This window comes from Carcharhinus amblyrhynchos, chromosome 18, assembly GCF_965287045.1.
Source record: "Carcharhinus amblyrhynchos chromosome 18, sCarAmb.v2.hapA, whole genome shotgun sequence".
Taxonomy (NCBI): Eukaryota; Metazoa; Chordata; class Chondrichthyes; order Carcharhiniformes; family Carcharhinidae; genus Carcharhinus; species Carcharhinus amblyrhynchos.
In genome coordinates, this window is record NC_137341.1 from 38,309,103 (window position 1) to 38,324,423 (window position 15,321).

At 41.6% G+C, this 15,321-nt stretch overlaps 1 protein-coding gene across 1 annotated transcript in view; it reads right to left on the reverse strand.

Moving 5' to 3' along the window:
* Positions 1-556: 556 nt before the first annotated feature.
* The window catches only part of LOC145355048 (arf-GAP with dual PH domain-containing protein 1-like), a 126,534-nt gene continuing 111,769 nt past the window's right edge, over positions 557-15,321 (reverse strand). The window contains exons 7-11 of the mRNA XM_080206843.1: positions 13,469-13,552; positions 11,153-11,215; positions 7,197-7,268; positions 5,003-5,231; positions 557-2,931 (exon numbers count right to left, since the gene is read on the reverse strand). Of these exons, the coding sequence (XP_080062969.1) occupies positions 2,903-2,931; positions 5,003-5,231; positions 7,197-7,268; positions 11,153-11,215; positions 13,469-13,552 (477 nt within the window). The 3' untranslated portion in view covers positions 557-2,902. The remainder of the gene's footprint in view (positions 2,932-5,002; positions 5,232-7,196; positions 7,269-11,152; positions 11,216-13,468; positions 13,553-15,321) is intronic.

Sequence of the window (15,321 nt, forward strand, 5' to 3'; positions counted from 1 at the left end):
AGGCCAAAGGCACTTGTTCCTTCTAAGTGTACTGCACCATTGGTCTTATCTCAAATTACTCATACTGGAGGAATTTGGTCAGTCTTGATTTAGCTTGAGGGGAGTTTAAGCTATTAATTTGGAACGGTCTCATTTAGCGAGATGGTGCAATGACTGGTGTGTAAAGACACAGTGTTGGAAATGTTGTAATTTATAGGTTGCATATTGAGACAATCAAGAATTTTATTGTACATCTAGTCTGTGGTATTTTCTAATGGGAAAGATTATTTAACATTCTGTTTAGCCAGTATCTCAAAACCATCCTTGATACTCTTACATGGAAACTATTTCAGCCTCAGTTTTGGATGATGTGCATGATGTGAAGGTGATGGTATTCCAACTGATACAATATTAAACAACACATTTTACAAAAGAAATGTTTGTGATACTGAAAGCAGTTCTGTTTTCACTAGTGTCCTTTCACTTAAAGGCTTTCCATGCTGGAAAGGAAAATTTAAAACTGATTTGAAGGAATAGCATGCAATTATCACAATACAATTCATCTCACTTGTGCAACACAATCAAGACCTTTAATTGAAAGTATCAACATACAAAGTCTGGTCTGGGACATCATGATAACTTTTTCATTTCAGCACCATTTTATCCACTGTACATTATGCATGATTTCCACAACCAAGTCCACACCATATTAAAATAAGACAAATGGAATGAATGTGAACACATTTATGCATCAATTAATCCTATGCTTCATTTTACTTTTCCTCATAACCATCAGGATCTTAATTTTTGGTTATTTACTTGTTTCTTTTATTGATAACGCTCCTATTCAAGTATATTGCCCACAATCTTGAAACTTAGTGAGTAAATTAGTTTTGCCCCTCTATAGCTACCAGTGCATTCTTCATTTTAATTGTTAGCAGCATATAACATTTAATAGTTCCAAATACCAGAGACAAATTACCAGAAGGACCAATTGCAAAATCCCAATGACTACAAGAAAGGAGGAAGAAACAAAATGCAGGTTATGTTACTTCCAATATATAATTCTTCAGCTGCAGTCTCATTTCATATACTGGCTGTGAATATATTGCATTATACAGGAAGGTGCAAGTGAGTGAAAACAAAGAGGCTGAAAAAGTGCAAATTGCACATATAACTTTAAAGCAATATATAAATTAGATTCTGAAAACTACATTCTGTATCTGGAATAAAGAATATAACTTAGATCATTTTCTCTTCCTTCATTCACTTTCTGAGGCCTATCTTAAGTCAGCTGTCATAAAGTGTGAGTTAGTTGAGATATATGGTTGGCAAGTGTACTGTCAGTGACACCTGCAGAAGCAGTTTCCCTCCATGTCAGTTGACATAATCCACTTTTCACACTGTCAAAGCGTTACAGTGAAACCCGCATATCAATTATCGCTTTGGAGACTGGAGCAATCACGTTACAAGAGAAAGCTTCCACTGACTTTTCTGTTAAAAATAACTACATTCACCAAACAATCATGTTTAGTCTCAAGCACTGTCTATATGTAACAAGCTTGCTGTACATTAATAGAAATTCTCTGGATGCTATTTTGTCAGGTACCTTGGGGATGCGCAATGTTTTGGGTTGAGATTACACCTCAGAGGAAAAAAACTACTGGTCCCATTGTTGAGATACACCTTAAAGAATGCATTTAGTGTAATATTAATGTTACTGTAACTGGTGAATGAAAATTGATAGATACAGTTGGTGGCTTAGTTACAGGCATTCATTCACAACTTTTCAAAATAAATTTCAAATATTTTTACGTCAGTTTTAAAAAATATGCATATTAAAAAGCTGAGGATACAATTTTGGAAGAATTGTTGCAATGGGAAAGCTTTTTACATTACCATGGTAATTATAAATTACACTCTAATCTGGCACAGACATCACAGAACACAACTTATCATGGAAATTTAACTTTAAACTGAGCCACACAGGGTAACTAACATTTAACTAACATTTACTTCAAGCGGAGAACACATCCCTTTGAGAACACACCCTCTAAAAACAGCTACTAGATAGATACATAATTTAATTCAAGCTGTACATTTTGTACAGAAGAAAAGCGCGGTACCACAGACTACGTTCTGACTGTAATTTCAGCTTCACTAACATCAGTATTTTTTTTTCCCTTTGACCGTCGGCAAAAAATTTACACATTTGGGAGAAATTAAAAGCAATTTCAAGTTTTGTTGGTGCACAATTGCAACTAAGACAAAAGAAAACTCTCATGGATGTTGGAAAACAGTTTATAATGTAGAATCACTGCTGGTTAAAGTCTGTACAGCTCATTTTAATTTTTACTTCATATACTTAAATACTTCATACACATAAATACAGTTGTTTGAAGACTTGTAGAACAAAGTTGACCAACAGAGAATTGGCACATGACCAGCAATGGACAATTACAGGTGGGTACATGAAACAGACTGAATTGAAAAAAAAAGAAATTTCAACTTTTCATGTCATTGTATTTATAGTGTCCTATTGCAGCGGAAACATTTTGGGATTAAATATTAATGAACAAAAATACTCATGCAGTGTTGTGTGAATTGAACCATATGTTTTGACAGTCGTTCCAAATGCTGAGGTGAAATTCATGCTCTCAATTTTACAGTTTAGCGACATGCACATCCACTTCAGACTTCACTTTTTTTTTTGCCACAGTTTAGTTTTGTTTTAGTGCTTGCACCCCAACCACCCCCCCAGCCCCCATCCTGCTAATTGTTGGGGTGTACTGGGGGGGCACAAAGATGGGAGGAGAGGGAAACAGACTGCTGCACAAACACCAAACAACTCTTATTTCGAAAAGAACAGTGACGAGCAGATGATGTCCTAAATGTTCCCGTGGTTTCAGGAACCAAAATCCTTCTATGGTTTGTGTTTAAAATGTGCTTCCACTGGAAAATAAAACATACAGGCAGAGGTTATTTTGTTGTAAATGCATTTTGACAGGAAAAATAAGCGTTGAAGTTTTTTTAAAAAGAAAAAGGCTCGTGAATCTAAAAGCGGAGAATGCTGGTATCTATGGATCCAGAAAGTCAGGTCATATTTCAGATCAGTGACTTTTGGTCAGAACTGGAAGACGTTAGACCCAAGAAGCTTTTAAGCTGGCAAAACAGGAATGGAAGAAAAAGGAGAATTCTGCTGAGGGCCAAAATTATGTTGGCAAAATGGGGAGATCATGGAGCATGTATAGCAGGAGCTGATGAGAATCCATCGCTATGCTCCCTTTGACTTAGTGTGATTGGCCTAATGGCTGAACAAAGTATGTCTATGCATTGTAACTGGTCAACACTGAAGTTTCATTACCTGCTAATCATGGAACCATGTTGTTTTAAATAATACTAAAGGCTCACCAAGAGTAATTAGTGTGATGGTGCATAAGATGCAATAGTGTTCTCTTCCCCAGGCATGTAAATTATCTTGTTTAAATTTTAAAGAAAAGCATTTTAAATAAATGTAGAAAAGTGACATGAGCTTCAATGTTATGGGATATCATCACCACAATCTCCAGCAGGAATCCAATTCTTTTCTCTTAAACAAATGGAGGAAACGTACACTAAAAGAGGGTAAATTCCAGAAACAAAAATTGGAACAATGGAAACACATCTCTTCAAGACAGAAACAGTTGAGATTAATTTGGCTGTCAAACATTCATAGAATCCCTACAGTACAGAACGAGGCTATTTGGCCCATCAAGTCTGCACTGACTGCAATTACACCCCACCTCCCTGGCCTATCTCTGTAACCCCATATTTATGCTAGCTAGTCTCCCTGACACTAAGGGACAATTTAGCATAGCCAATGAGCCTAACCCGCACATCTTTGGACTGAGGGGGGGAAACCGGAGCACCCAGAGGAAACCCACTCAGACACAGGGAAACTGTGCAAACTCCACACAGACAGACAACTGAGGCCAGAATAGAACCAGGGTCGCTGGTGCTGTGAGGCAGCAGTGCTAACCACCTTGCCACCACCACCACCCTCTCTTCTTCAGCAACAAGTTTTTATTGCAAATTTTAACTTCAGTGCATGAATGATTTGTACCAGATGATGTGACACAGCCTGATGCCCGATTGAATGAATTATTCAAAAGGAGAATGCCAGCGCTATACAGAAATCTCAATCACAGCTGATATTCAGCACTGTACCTCTATTAATCCTTATTCTATTTTTGTAATGGCCTTGCTGCAGAAATTTACAGGATAGGAGAACAGACAGATTGATCTCAACACATGAAACCAAATGAATCTAAAAACAAGTCCCATATTTGTCACAACCCTTCAGTGCATTCAGGATTTAAAGAATATTTCACCCATCGCCTTTGCCCTTGCTAACCTACATTGACTCCTGGACTGGCAATGTCTCAAATTTTGAAAATTCGCACCCTTGTTTCTAAATCCCTTCATGCTGTGCCTCTCCCCATCTCTGTAACCTTCGCCCATCCTACAATCCTCGGAGATTTCTGCACTACACTAACTCTTTTGCGCATCCTTAACCTTAATTGTTCCACCATTCACAGTTGTGCAGCTACCTGGGTCCTAAGCTCTGGATTTTTTTCCTTAAAGTTTATTTATTAGTCACAAGTGGACTTACATTAACACTGCAATGAAGTCACTGTGAAAATCCCCTAGTTGTCACACTCTGCTGCCACATTCTGGTACGTTGAGGGAGAATGTAGCATGGCCACTGCACTTAACCAGCACATCTTTTGGACTAACACCCCTTCAGCTCTTTCCTAAACGAAATACTCCTCAAAACCTACCTCTCTGACCAAGCTTTAGGTTGCTTACCCTATATCTCCATAGGTGGTCCTGTGTTAATTTTTGTTTGATTGATTGCTCCTGTGAAGAGCCATGAGAAGTCGCTGTGTGAGTGCAGTTTGTTGTCGATTATATGACAGACTTTGCTCCTTGTTTTGTACACACAAGAGAAAAAAGACTTTGTGGAAAGACTTTTGCTTCTTACCTGCGTACTCCTGGGGCAACATTGCCCTGTCAATGACCTTCTGAAAGGCTTCCATCCAAATGCGGCGCTCATTCTCAGTTTCGCATGCAAACAGGAACTTCCTGTCAGGAGTCACTATGGTAATTCCATATTGCCAATGATTTCCTTGGGTTGCTGGAGGAAGACCGGCTAAAACGCTATAGCTATTTTCCTTACTCCCAATGAACACTTCACCACGAGCAAAGGCATCCTGCAATGAGAGAATGTGGACAGTTTTTTGTACCTTCTCTCTTCAGCATTGTTCTTCTTCATTGTGTAAAACAAAAGAAAGACCATTGAATCTGATTTATACCTTGAATGATCAGGCCATTCATTGCTGGAGTACAGTCCCACAGCTATCATTCTGTGCCTTACCCAAGTTCTCAAATTCAGTCATGATGCAGTGGGTAGCCTTCCAGCCAAAAGATCCGGGGTACAAGTCCCATCCCAGCACCTTAAGCACAAAAATCTAAGTAGACTAAGGCAGTACTGGAGGAGTGCTACATTGTCGGGTATGCTGTCTTTCACATTTTTTTTTATTCATTTGTGGGACATGAGCATCGCTGGCTGGGCCAGCACTTATTGCTCATCCCTAGTTGCCCTTGGAGAGCAGTTGAGAGTCAGCCACATTGCTGCTCAGAACTCTCCACTCACCTGACGAAGGGTCAGAGGCTCGAAAGCTAGTGGCTTTTGCTACCAAATAAACCTGTTGGACTTTAACCTGGTGTTGTGAGATTTCTTACATTATTTCAAACAGTAGGGGAGTTGTCCCTAGTGTCATAACCAATATTTATCCCTCATTAAAACAGATTATCTGGTGATTGTCACATTTGTCAGATCTTGTGCCCATATTAGTTGGCCTGCATGTGACACCAGACCCACAGCAATGCGATGGAGTCTCAACTGCCCTCTGGGATGGGCAATAAATGCTAGCCCAGCCAGCGATTCCCACACTCCATGAACGAACAAAAAGTACATATATGAGGAGGCATTGGGAGGGCAGTTGAGAGTCAACCACATTGCTGTGGGTCTGGAGTCACTTATAGGCCAGACCATAAAGGATTCAAGTGAACCAGGTAAGTATTTATGACAAGTGACAATGGTTTCATGGTCATCATTAGACTTTTAACTCCAGATTTTAAAAAATTGAGTTCAAATTTCACCATCTGCTGTGGTGGGATCCCTAGAGCTTTATTTTGATACTCCAGTTTATTAGCCCAGTGACAATACTATTAGGCCACTGCCTCCCCTTACAAACAATGTTATACAATCCAATAGCAGCTCAGATTTTGGTGAATATTGCCTTGGCACAGAGTCAATAAAGTACAGTGCAAAACCATTTTGTTACCTGCATTTAGCCACAATCAAAATACAATAACACAGAATCCATCTCACTCAGAGATTGATGGCCTTGTTGATAATCTCAAGCTGGTAGAAAATTATGGGGCCATTCTCCCTGGTGTAGAATTTAATTTCAGAATATGCATTGACCAAACTGCTGCTTGTTGCCATCGACATCTGACGGAGAAATGCCTTCTCTGCTGATTATTCTAGTGAGGGGGATATGGATGGAAAACGGGAGGGAATGAAGGGGACCTCATGACGGATCAGCGGCCAGATTTACTCTTTTGGGCGGGATTTTCCAGCCGGGCTTGCCCCGAAACCGGAAAAAACATGTCCAAGGTGAATGGACCTTTCCATGATCTGCCCCTCGCCTGTTACGATTCCTGTGGTGGGCAGAATGAGAAAATTTGCCCCGATGTTCGTTCACTCTGATACAAAAGAATGTGAGGTGCCAAGAATTCATTTTGCATTGATGCATTTTCTCCCTTGGGTTTTTGCTGTTTAAGGATCCACTGGAGGATACTGGTCCTCAAACGCTGCCCCTGCTAGGACCAGAGAAAGTTTAGTACAGCTAGTTTGCTTCGAATTCGGCTGTCCATTTTTAATTCCACTTGTCCTCCTTTTAAGTTGCTATATACTCAAAATCCATGAAGCTAATGCTCCCTATTTTTTAAAAAATAAAAAGCGGTGGAAAAGAGCTTGTGCCAATACTGGCCTCGAGGAGGGACCTTGTGCCAAGGTAGCCTGTGTGAGATTATACCATGAACATTCAGAAAAAGGAACAGGCTAACTTCCGGAAAGTAAGAAATGAGGACACGGGTCCTGTGCCTACCAGTGGATCTTTAAAATACATCAGCCTCCTGTCGTCTAATGTGAACCACCGCTTCTTAAAGCCTTCAGTTTGCTGAGGAAACAGAACAAGATTAAGATGTGAGAGATGGGGTAAAAGTTATTCTGTAAAATAAACATACAAAGTCATTTGGCAGTCGTGACCACGGTTATTTTGCTTCCACATTTTCACAAGGGGCAGAGGAGGTGGGAAGTTGAAACAAAAGGGAATGACTAAAAAGTTTCCAAGCAGAACAAATCACTGGCGAAAAATAAAAGCTAGAGTTCTCTGGCTGGTTCACGCCAGCAAGATTCTTCGGTCCCGCCAGCAGCACACCCCCGCCCACGGGTTTCCAGCTGGCATGGGGTGATACCAGTGGAAATTCCCATTGACAGCAGCGGGATGAGAGAATCCCGCCACTGGCGAACCACCGGCCACCTCCCACTAACAGGAATCTAGTGGCTGGGAAGCCAGAGAATCTCATCCAAAGAGTACAATCTAATTTATAATAATGTAAAGCAGTCTATCCACACTGATCATCGTTTGCGATCCTGCTTATGCAGCAATGACAAGCCTCCATATACCTGATTAGATTCTTCATGGATATGTCTTCAAATCCCATTCTTGAGATGTGGGCTTGCTGGCAAGGCCAGCATTTGTTGCCCATCCCAAATTGCCCTTAAGAAAATGGTAGCGAGCTGCTCTCTTGAAGTGCTGCAGTCCATGTGGTGCAGGTGCACCTAACAGTGCTGTTAGCTAAGGAGTTCCTTGATTTTTCACCCAGCAACGGTGAAGGAACAGCCAATGCATATCCAAGACAAAATGGGGTAGGACTTGGAGAGGAACTTGTATTGATGCATACAGCTGCTCATTTTGTCCTTCTACGTGGTATAGGCGCTGCTGAAGTAGTCTTGGCAAGTTGCTGCGATACAGTTTGTGGATGGTTATGCACCAGGAGTAGAAGAATGAATATTTAAGATGGTGGGTGGGATGTGCGTTGGTGCCTAGGTTAAAAATCCTCCCGACCTCTCCAACCTAAAACTTGTTTTATTTGCATGCTGCTGCAGACCATATTTAAACTATCTTGTGGACATTCATTTAATTCTAATCGCTCTCAATCTTTTGGTAACAGTTACTAACTTCCCTTTGAGACTTGGGATGGTTCCAGCTAATTAGTAGAGTTTGAGGAGACACAGCAAGTGGTCAGAATTCTTAAGTATTTAATGCATATCTTGCGAATCACTGCATTAATCCTACGTATGACTCAAACTGAACTAAACAACGTCCCTCAAATTAGGCTGTTGATCAAGAGATTTCAAAACAGACTTTTTTTTGTTAGAATATATTCAACATTCTACAATGTCTTAATGTGTGTGCGTGAGGATCCTGAATAAATTACTGTTGCTACCCATTGAGCCATCTCCTCACAGGAAACATTTGTCCTTGTGGTACAGTCTAGAACAAGCAGGCGCAGATACAGGGCAAGACCTTACAACCTCACTCATCCTGAAACCATAAAATCCCGCTCCGAGGTCAATGGACTTCCCCATCCTCTGCCCCTCGCCCACTCTGATTGCCACGGTGGGCGGGCTGGTAAAATTCCAGCCTCAGAACGAGAGGAGGTAGGTTCAAAAGTCAGATGAGGAGGAGCTATTTCTCTCAGAGTGTTGTGGAACTCGCTGCCCCAAATGGCAGAATCAATCTACAGATTCAAGAAAGAGATGGCTATGTTTCTGATGGAAAACGGGATAAAAGATTATGGGGGAAAGGCAGGAAAGTGGAGAGGAGACCAGGATAAGATCAGCCATTATCATGTTAAATAACAGAGAGGGCTGGAAGCTGCTCCTAATTCTTATGTTTTTATGACTAATAGTGACTGATTTTGGGCAGTCAATGACAGCAGCCAGCAGGGGGAGCCACGAGGCTGAAAGTGTCAGTTTCCTTGCCGCTCATTCGCAGCTGGCTAAATTTGTCAATTCATTTGTGGAGCCTGTTGACTCCAGCTTCCTCTTCGAACAAAAACAATCAGGTGGCTGCCTGTAGGAGTTCCTACATAATTCCGAAAAACCTCTGAAAGATGCGAAACTTTTATTCTTAAGCACTGCAAAAATACTTCCCCTTCTTGTGAACGAATGACTTTGTCGAAGAACATCATAGTTTACATCATAGGTCCAGTAAACTATGGGTGGTGTTGAAAACGTAAGGCTTGACAAAATGTCTGTTAAATTCAGATTAAATTCAGGGATGTTTTACTACATTAAAGGTAATCTATAACGGCAAATTGTTGTTTTTGTTAAGCCAAAAGGATTCTTGGCATAAGACCATAAGATATAGGAGCAGAATTTGGCCATTTGGCCCATCAGAACTACTCTGCCATTCAATCATGGCTGATAAGTTTCTCAACTCTATTCTTCTGCCTTTTCTCCATAACCTTTGACCCCCCTTATCAACCAAGAACCTATCTATCTCTGTCTGAAATACACTCAATGACCTGGTCTCCACAGCCTTCCGTGGCAATGAATTCCACAGATTCACCACCCTCTGGCTGAAGAAATTCCTCCTTCTAAATTCACGGTTCTAAAGGGTCATTCCTTTATTCTGAGGCTGTGCCCTCGAATTCTAGTCTCTCCTTCTAATGGAAATATCTTCTCCACATCCACTCTTTTTAGGCCTTTCAGTATTCTGTAAGTTTCAATGAGATTCCCCGCCCCTCATCTTTCTAAACACCATCGAGTACAGACCCAGAATCCATAACTGCTCCTCATGAGTCAAGCTTTTCACTCACAGATCATTCTTGTGAATCTCCTCCGACCCTCTCCACGGCCAGCACATCCTTCCTTAGATACGGGGCCCAGTATTGCTCACAAGATTCTAAATGTGGTCTCACCAGAGCCGTACAAAGTCTGAATTGAGTTGGCATTTGCTCCAGTTACTGGGGCAGCAACAACAACAACTTGCATTTATATAGCCCCTTTTAGAGTGCTTCACTGAGACAACTTCACAATGAAACTACACAGGGCCCTGGTTAGACTACGCCCAAGATACTGGCCGGAATTTTACCACCTCACCTGCCCCAGAATTGAGGCGGGAAAGGCTCACACAGCAGCATTCTCTATTGGCTTGGGGCGGCACCTTACCAGCCTCGAGCGGGCGAGGTCGTAAAATACCAGCAACTGAGTTCTTGGCATTAAAACAATGAGCAGAAGAACAAAAAGTTGTTCTGAAGATCCAAGGCTTCAGTTAAACCTCAATGGAGGCACAAAGATATTATAGTAGAAAATAAGGCAGTTGAGAGATGGGATTGCCAACAGTAGCTGGGAGTAACCCTGAAGGTGGACCAACTCCTCCAACCATACCTTCAACCACTGCAAATCTTACTTCCTGTTCAATCGCCCTTTCTCCTTCCCGGATAACTTGCTGCAATGTCCAGGAAATTTAATCTTTAATTAAAATCCTGAAAACTCCAGAGCAAGAAGGGATCTTTGTCACAATAAATACCATTTGGCCGAGTGGGGCATTAAACTTTTTCTTAAATTCTAACTGAGGATTCAAGCACAGAGTGGCCTAGCAGAAGCTAATTTTAGACAGAACTCCCAAGGCATCTGTACATATTGGAACAAAATTACGATAGGTTTAAAACTGGTGAAAGGAATGTGTTAAACAGATGGGAGAATTCCCTTATATAGAGCGGTCAACTCTTGGAACAGCCTTTGTGGGAAACCAATAGAGGAGAGCCTTAGACGAGATGGGATGATGCATGTGGGAGACGTAATATTCTGGAAGGATTGGCATTGTGTGACCTACACATCAGACTTAATATTTCATTTCATGAAGACATGGCAACAGAAGCATTTGTAGAGCAAGTATTATCTAGCTTGTTTATAAACAATGGATCTTTCTCATGACTCAAAAGTACATCACTTTGTTCCAATGATTTGAAGTGCCAAACTCTTACTGACCTTTGGACCTGTCTTCTCCATGTATCCCTCTTTCCCATAATTTCTTGTCAGTTTTGGTACCAACTGAGACATAAAAGGAAAATGTTGTTGTTAACATTCTGCCAAGACATATGGGCAGTATTACATCTAAAGTTCAAACCAAGCCCTGGAGCTAAAGCTGGGTGACTCAGCTAGATTAGTGGTTAGCACAGTTTGTGTTGGTGTTCGCTAGAACATTGCAAAAGGCCAAGGACGGGCATGTGGATAGGAGAGCAGGGTGGTGTGTTGAAATGGGAAGCACAGTAAAAAGTCTGACAACACCAGGTTTTAGTCCAACCTATTTATTTGATAATATACTCGCAAGCTTTCGGGTTAGCCCCTTCGTCAGGTGAAGCACCAGGAAGGTTTGGGTCCTGCTTGCGGACAGACCTAAGGTGTTCAGCAAAGCGACCATCCAGCCTGCGTTTGGTCTCTTCGATATAGAGTATACTGCAGTCTGGAACAACAGCACCTCATCTTCCGATTGGGCACTTTATAGTCTTCTGGACTAAACGTTGAGTTCAACAACTTCACAGTGTGAACTCTCTCCTCCACCTTCACCCCATTTCCATTTAATTTGATTTTACTTAATCTCATTCATCCATCCTCTCTCATTTCATTTTTCCACTTCCCCATTCCAACTCTCCTTCTTTCTTCTTTCTCTCGCACCCCCCCCACCTCTCTTCAGGGCAACTGCCACATTCCTCAGTCAGTCCTTTAATAATCTGTACCTGTGTTCTGCCAATCACACAGTCCGATCACTTAATGGAGACTTTTAAAACCTTCTCAGCCTTTCCTCTTTTACATTCCCTTTGTCCCACTCCATCCACTCCCCTCCCTCTTCCCCCACCCTCACAGTCTAAATCTCTGCTGGTTCTCTTTGCTCTCAGCTCTGACAAAGGGACATCCAGACTTGAAACGTTGGCTCTATTCTCTCCCCACAATGCTGTTAGACCTGCTGAGATTTTACGGTATCTTCTGTGTTTTGTCACAATTGATAGATCTATGGATAAAAGCAAATTACTGCGGATGCTGGAATCTAAAACCAAAAGAGAAAATGCTGAAAAATCTCAGCATGTCTGGCAGCATCTATAAGGAGAGATAAGAGCTGACATTTCGAGTCCAGATGACCCTTTGTAAAAGCTGTGGTAGATCTGTGGTATCTCTATCATTGATAATTTTCAGATCGGATCATACTGATAGTCCCTGTCCTCTCTGGTACAGTGTGAACACCTGGAGATTGTGAGACACTTCACTGCATGAGATCACTGCATTGGCACTTCCAGTTTATTCCTTTTTGGATCCTCTATTTAAATTGGTGACAGTCCTTTATTTTACAAAGAACTGTGAAGCAGGACAAAGAAGCTGAACAATATCAGAGTTGGATCCAAAAAGAAATAATTGAAAATAACATGCAATTTATGGCACAGAAATGGATTAATTGACCCAAATGGTCTATGTCTTATGAAAGGGAAATAATTTTTGGCAAATATTTAAGGATTCTTAAGGATTATAACAAGCAGGGTGAATAAAGAGGAACCAGTAGATGGAGTGTATGTAGATTTCCAAAAGGCATTCAATAAAGGGGCCTCATTAAAGGTTTCTGTCCCAAGAACTCATGATGGCGTAAGTGATATATTGGTGTGTACAGGAAAACTAACAGGAACTAAAGTATGGGATAAATGGTCATCTTCAGTTGGAAGCTTTTCACTGTATGTGGCAATAAAAAGTCAGATCAAATCAAAGTAAATAGCTGGAGCCTCAACTATTTACAATCTATGTTAATGAATTGGATGGAGGGACTGAGAGGCCAACTGTGTTGATAATGGAAAGATGGGTGGAAAGGCAACTTGCGAGAGGGAACAGAAAGGATGGGACTTTCTGGTCACGCTCGCCACAAAACTAGAAAACCCCGCCCAAGGTCAACGGACCTTTTCATGGTCCGCGTCTCGCCCACTTCGATTCCTGTGGTGGGCAGGGTGGGAAAACTCCGCCCAAAGAATCTGCAGTGGGATATAGGTAGGTTAAATGAGCGGGCAAAGATTTGGCAGATGAGTACATTGTGGGAAAACATAAGGTTATTTACTGTGGTTGGGAAAAATGGCAGAGATGATACAGGAGTCTCAAACTATTTCATCCAACCCCATCAACAAGTCTTCCCATTCTTTTCTGCTCCCTGCGTTTATCTAGATGCCCTGCAAGCAATCTTAGCTATTCACCTCAACCACTTAATGTGATTACATTTTCCACATTCTAACCACTCTCTGGATAGAGGTTCAAAATATAATGGGGACTCACGTCAGCGTCACTGGCTCCTGGGAATGCCACTTGTAAGTAATGGAAACGAGCCGCTCGGATTGCATTGAACCAGTCAACTATTTCCTATTTGTAAAGGAGAATCAATTAGCAAATATATCCTTTAAATACAATTACTATTGGTCAGGCAAGTGACCAACACTGTACATCTGGCCAAACAACTGACCGAAGTTTATATATCCGATAGCCTATATACATCATTAAACCTAAAATAATTACACATGATGCATTTTGAATTTAACAAATGAGATAACCATGGGTTATTTCATTAAAATGCTGAGCACTTTGCCATGTTGGCAGTGGTGTAGTGGTATGGTCACTGGATTAGTAATGCAGTAGCCCAGGGGTAATGCTCTGGAGACCAGGGTTCGATTCCAGCCACAGCAGATGGTGTAATTTGAATATAAATCTGGAATTAAAAGTCTAATGGTGACCATGAAACCATAGTCAAATGTCGTAATGCTAGTCTCAATAATGGTGACCATAGAAACTACCATTGATTTATGCAAACACCCACTTGGTTCACTCATGTCCTTTAGGGAAGGTAATCTGCCGTCTTTATCCGGTCTGGCCTACATGTGACTCCAGAGCCACAGCAATGTGGTTGATTCTCAACTGCACTCAGCAATGGGCAATAAATGCTGGCCCAGCCAGCGATGCCCATGTTCCATGAACAAACAAAAGGTACATGTATGAGGAAGCACTGGGATGGTTTATTTAATAACGCAACAGTCCTGAGAAAACATGAACCATAATTAAATGCTGTATGGGCTATAATTTGTGCAATGTGTGCCGTTCTGTATTTTATATCTGATTAAGAATAAGCTGTGGGACACAACCTTGGTTGTGGGTTAAAGTCCCACTCCAGGACTTGAGCACACAAGTCTAGGCTGACACTCGTAATGCAGTACGGAGGAAGTGCTGCATTGCTGGAGGTGCCATTTTCTGGATGAGATATTAAGTTAATCCCCTGTCCTCTCATGGAAGCAAAAGTTCCCATGGCACTATTTCAAATAACAGGCTGGGCCTTCAAATCCCACTTACATGTCTTCAGCACGTATTCTGGGTTGGGATTCAAGTGGAATGAGGCATATTTATAACGGTGATGGCCTAGTGGTATTATCGCTACACTATTAATCCAGAAATGTAGCTCATGTTCTGGGGGACCTGGGTTCAAATCTCACCACGGCAGATGGGGAAATTTAAGTTCAAAAAAATCTGACCATGAAACCATTGTTGATTGTCAGAAAAACCCATCTGGTTCACTAATGTCCTGAAGGGAAGGAAATCTGGTCTGGCCTACATATGACACCAGAGTCACAGCAATGTGATTGACTCTCAACTGCTCTCTGCAATGGCCCAGCAAGCCAATTTCAAGGGCAACTTGGAATGGGCAACAAATGCTGGCCAACGAATGATACCCACGTCCTGCAAATGAATGGCTGCTGTTAAACGGCCTCATTTTGAGATGGTTACTGCCCCATTAACATAGGCCTATTGAACACCAGCTCAGTTTAGGCTACCTGGCTGCTCATGACCTTTGCGGTTAAATGCAGCTGTTAAAATGGCAACAAATCAAAGCAAAAAGAGCAGCTGACGAGAAACCAGCTCGTGGGCCACCGCGCTGAGAGATAGCATGCGACTACAAGAGATCACGAGTGACGAACGGGCAGTCTATTGAGTCATAGAGTTTTATAGCATAGAAAGAGGTCCTTCAGCCCATCAAGCACCTATCCTGATCCCATTTTTCCACACGTGGTCTGTTCATTCATGGGATGTAGGCTTTGCCGGCTGGGCCAGCATTTATTGCCAATCCTTGAGGGTATTGAAGAGAC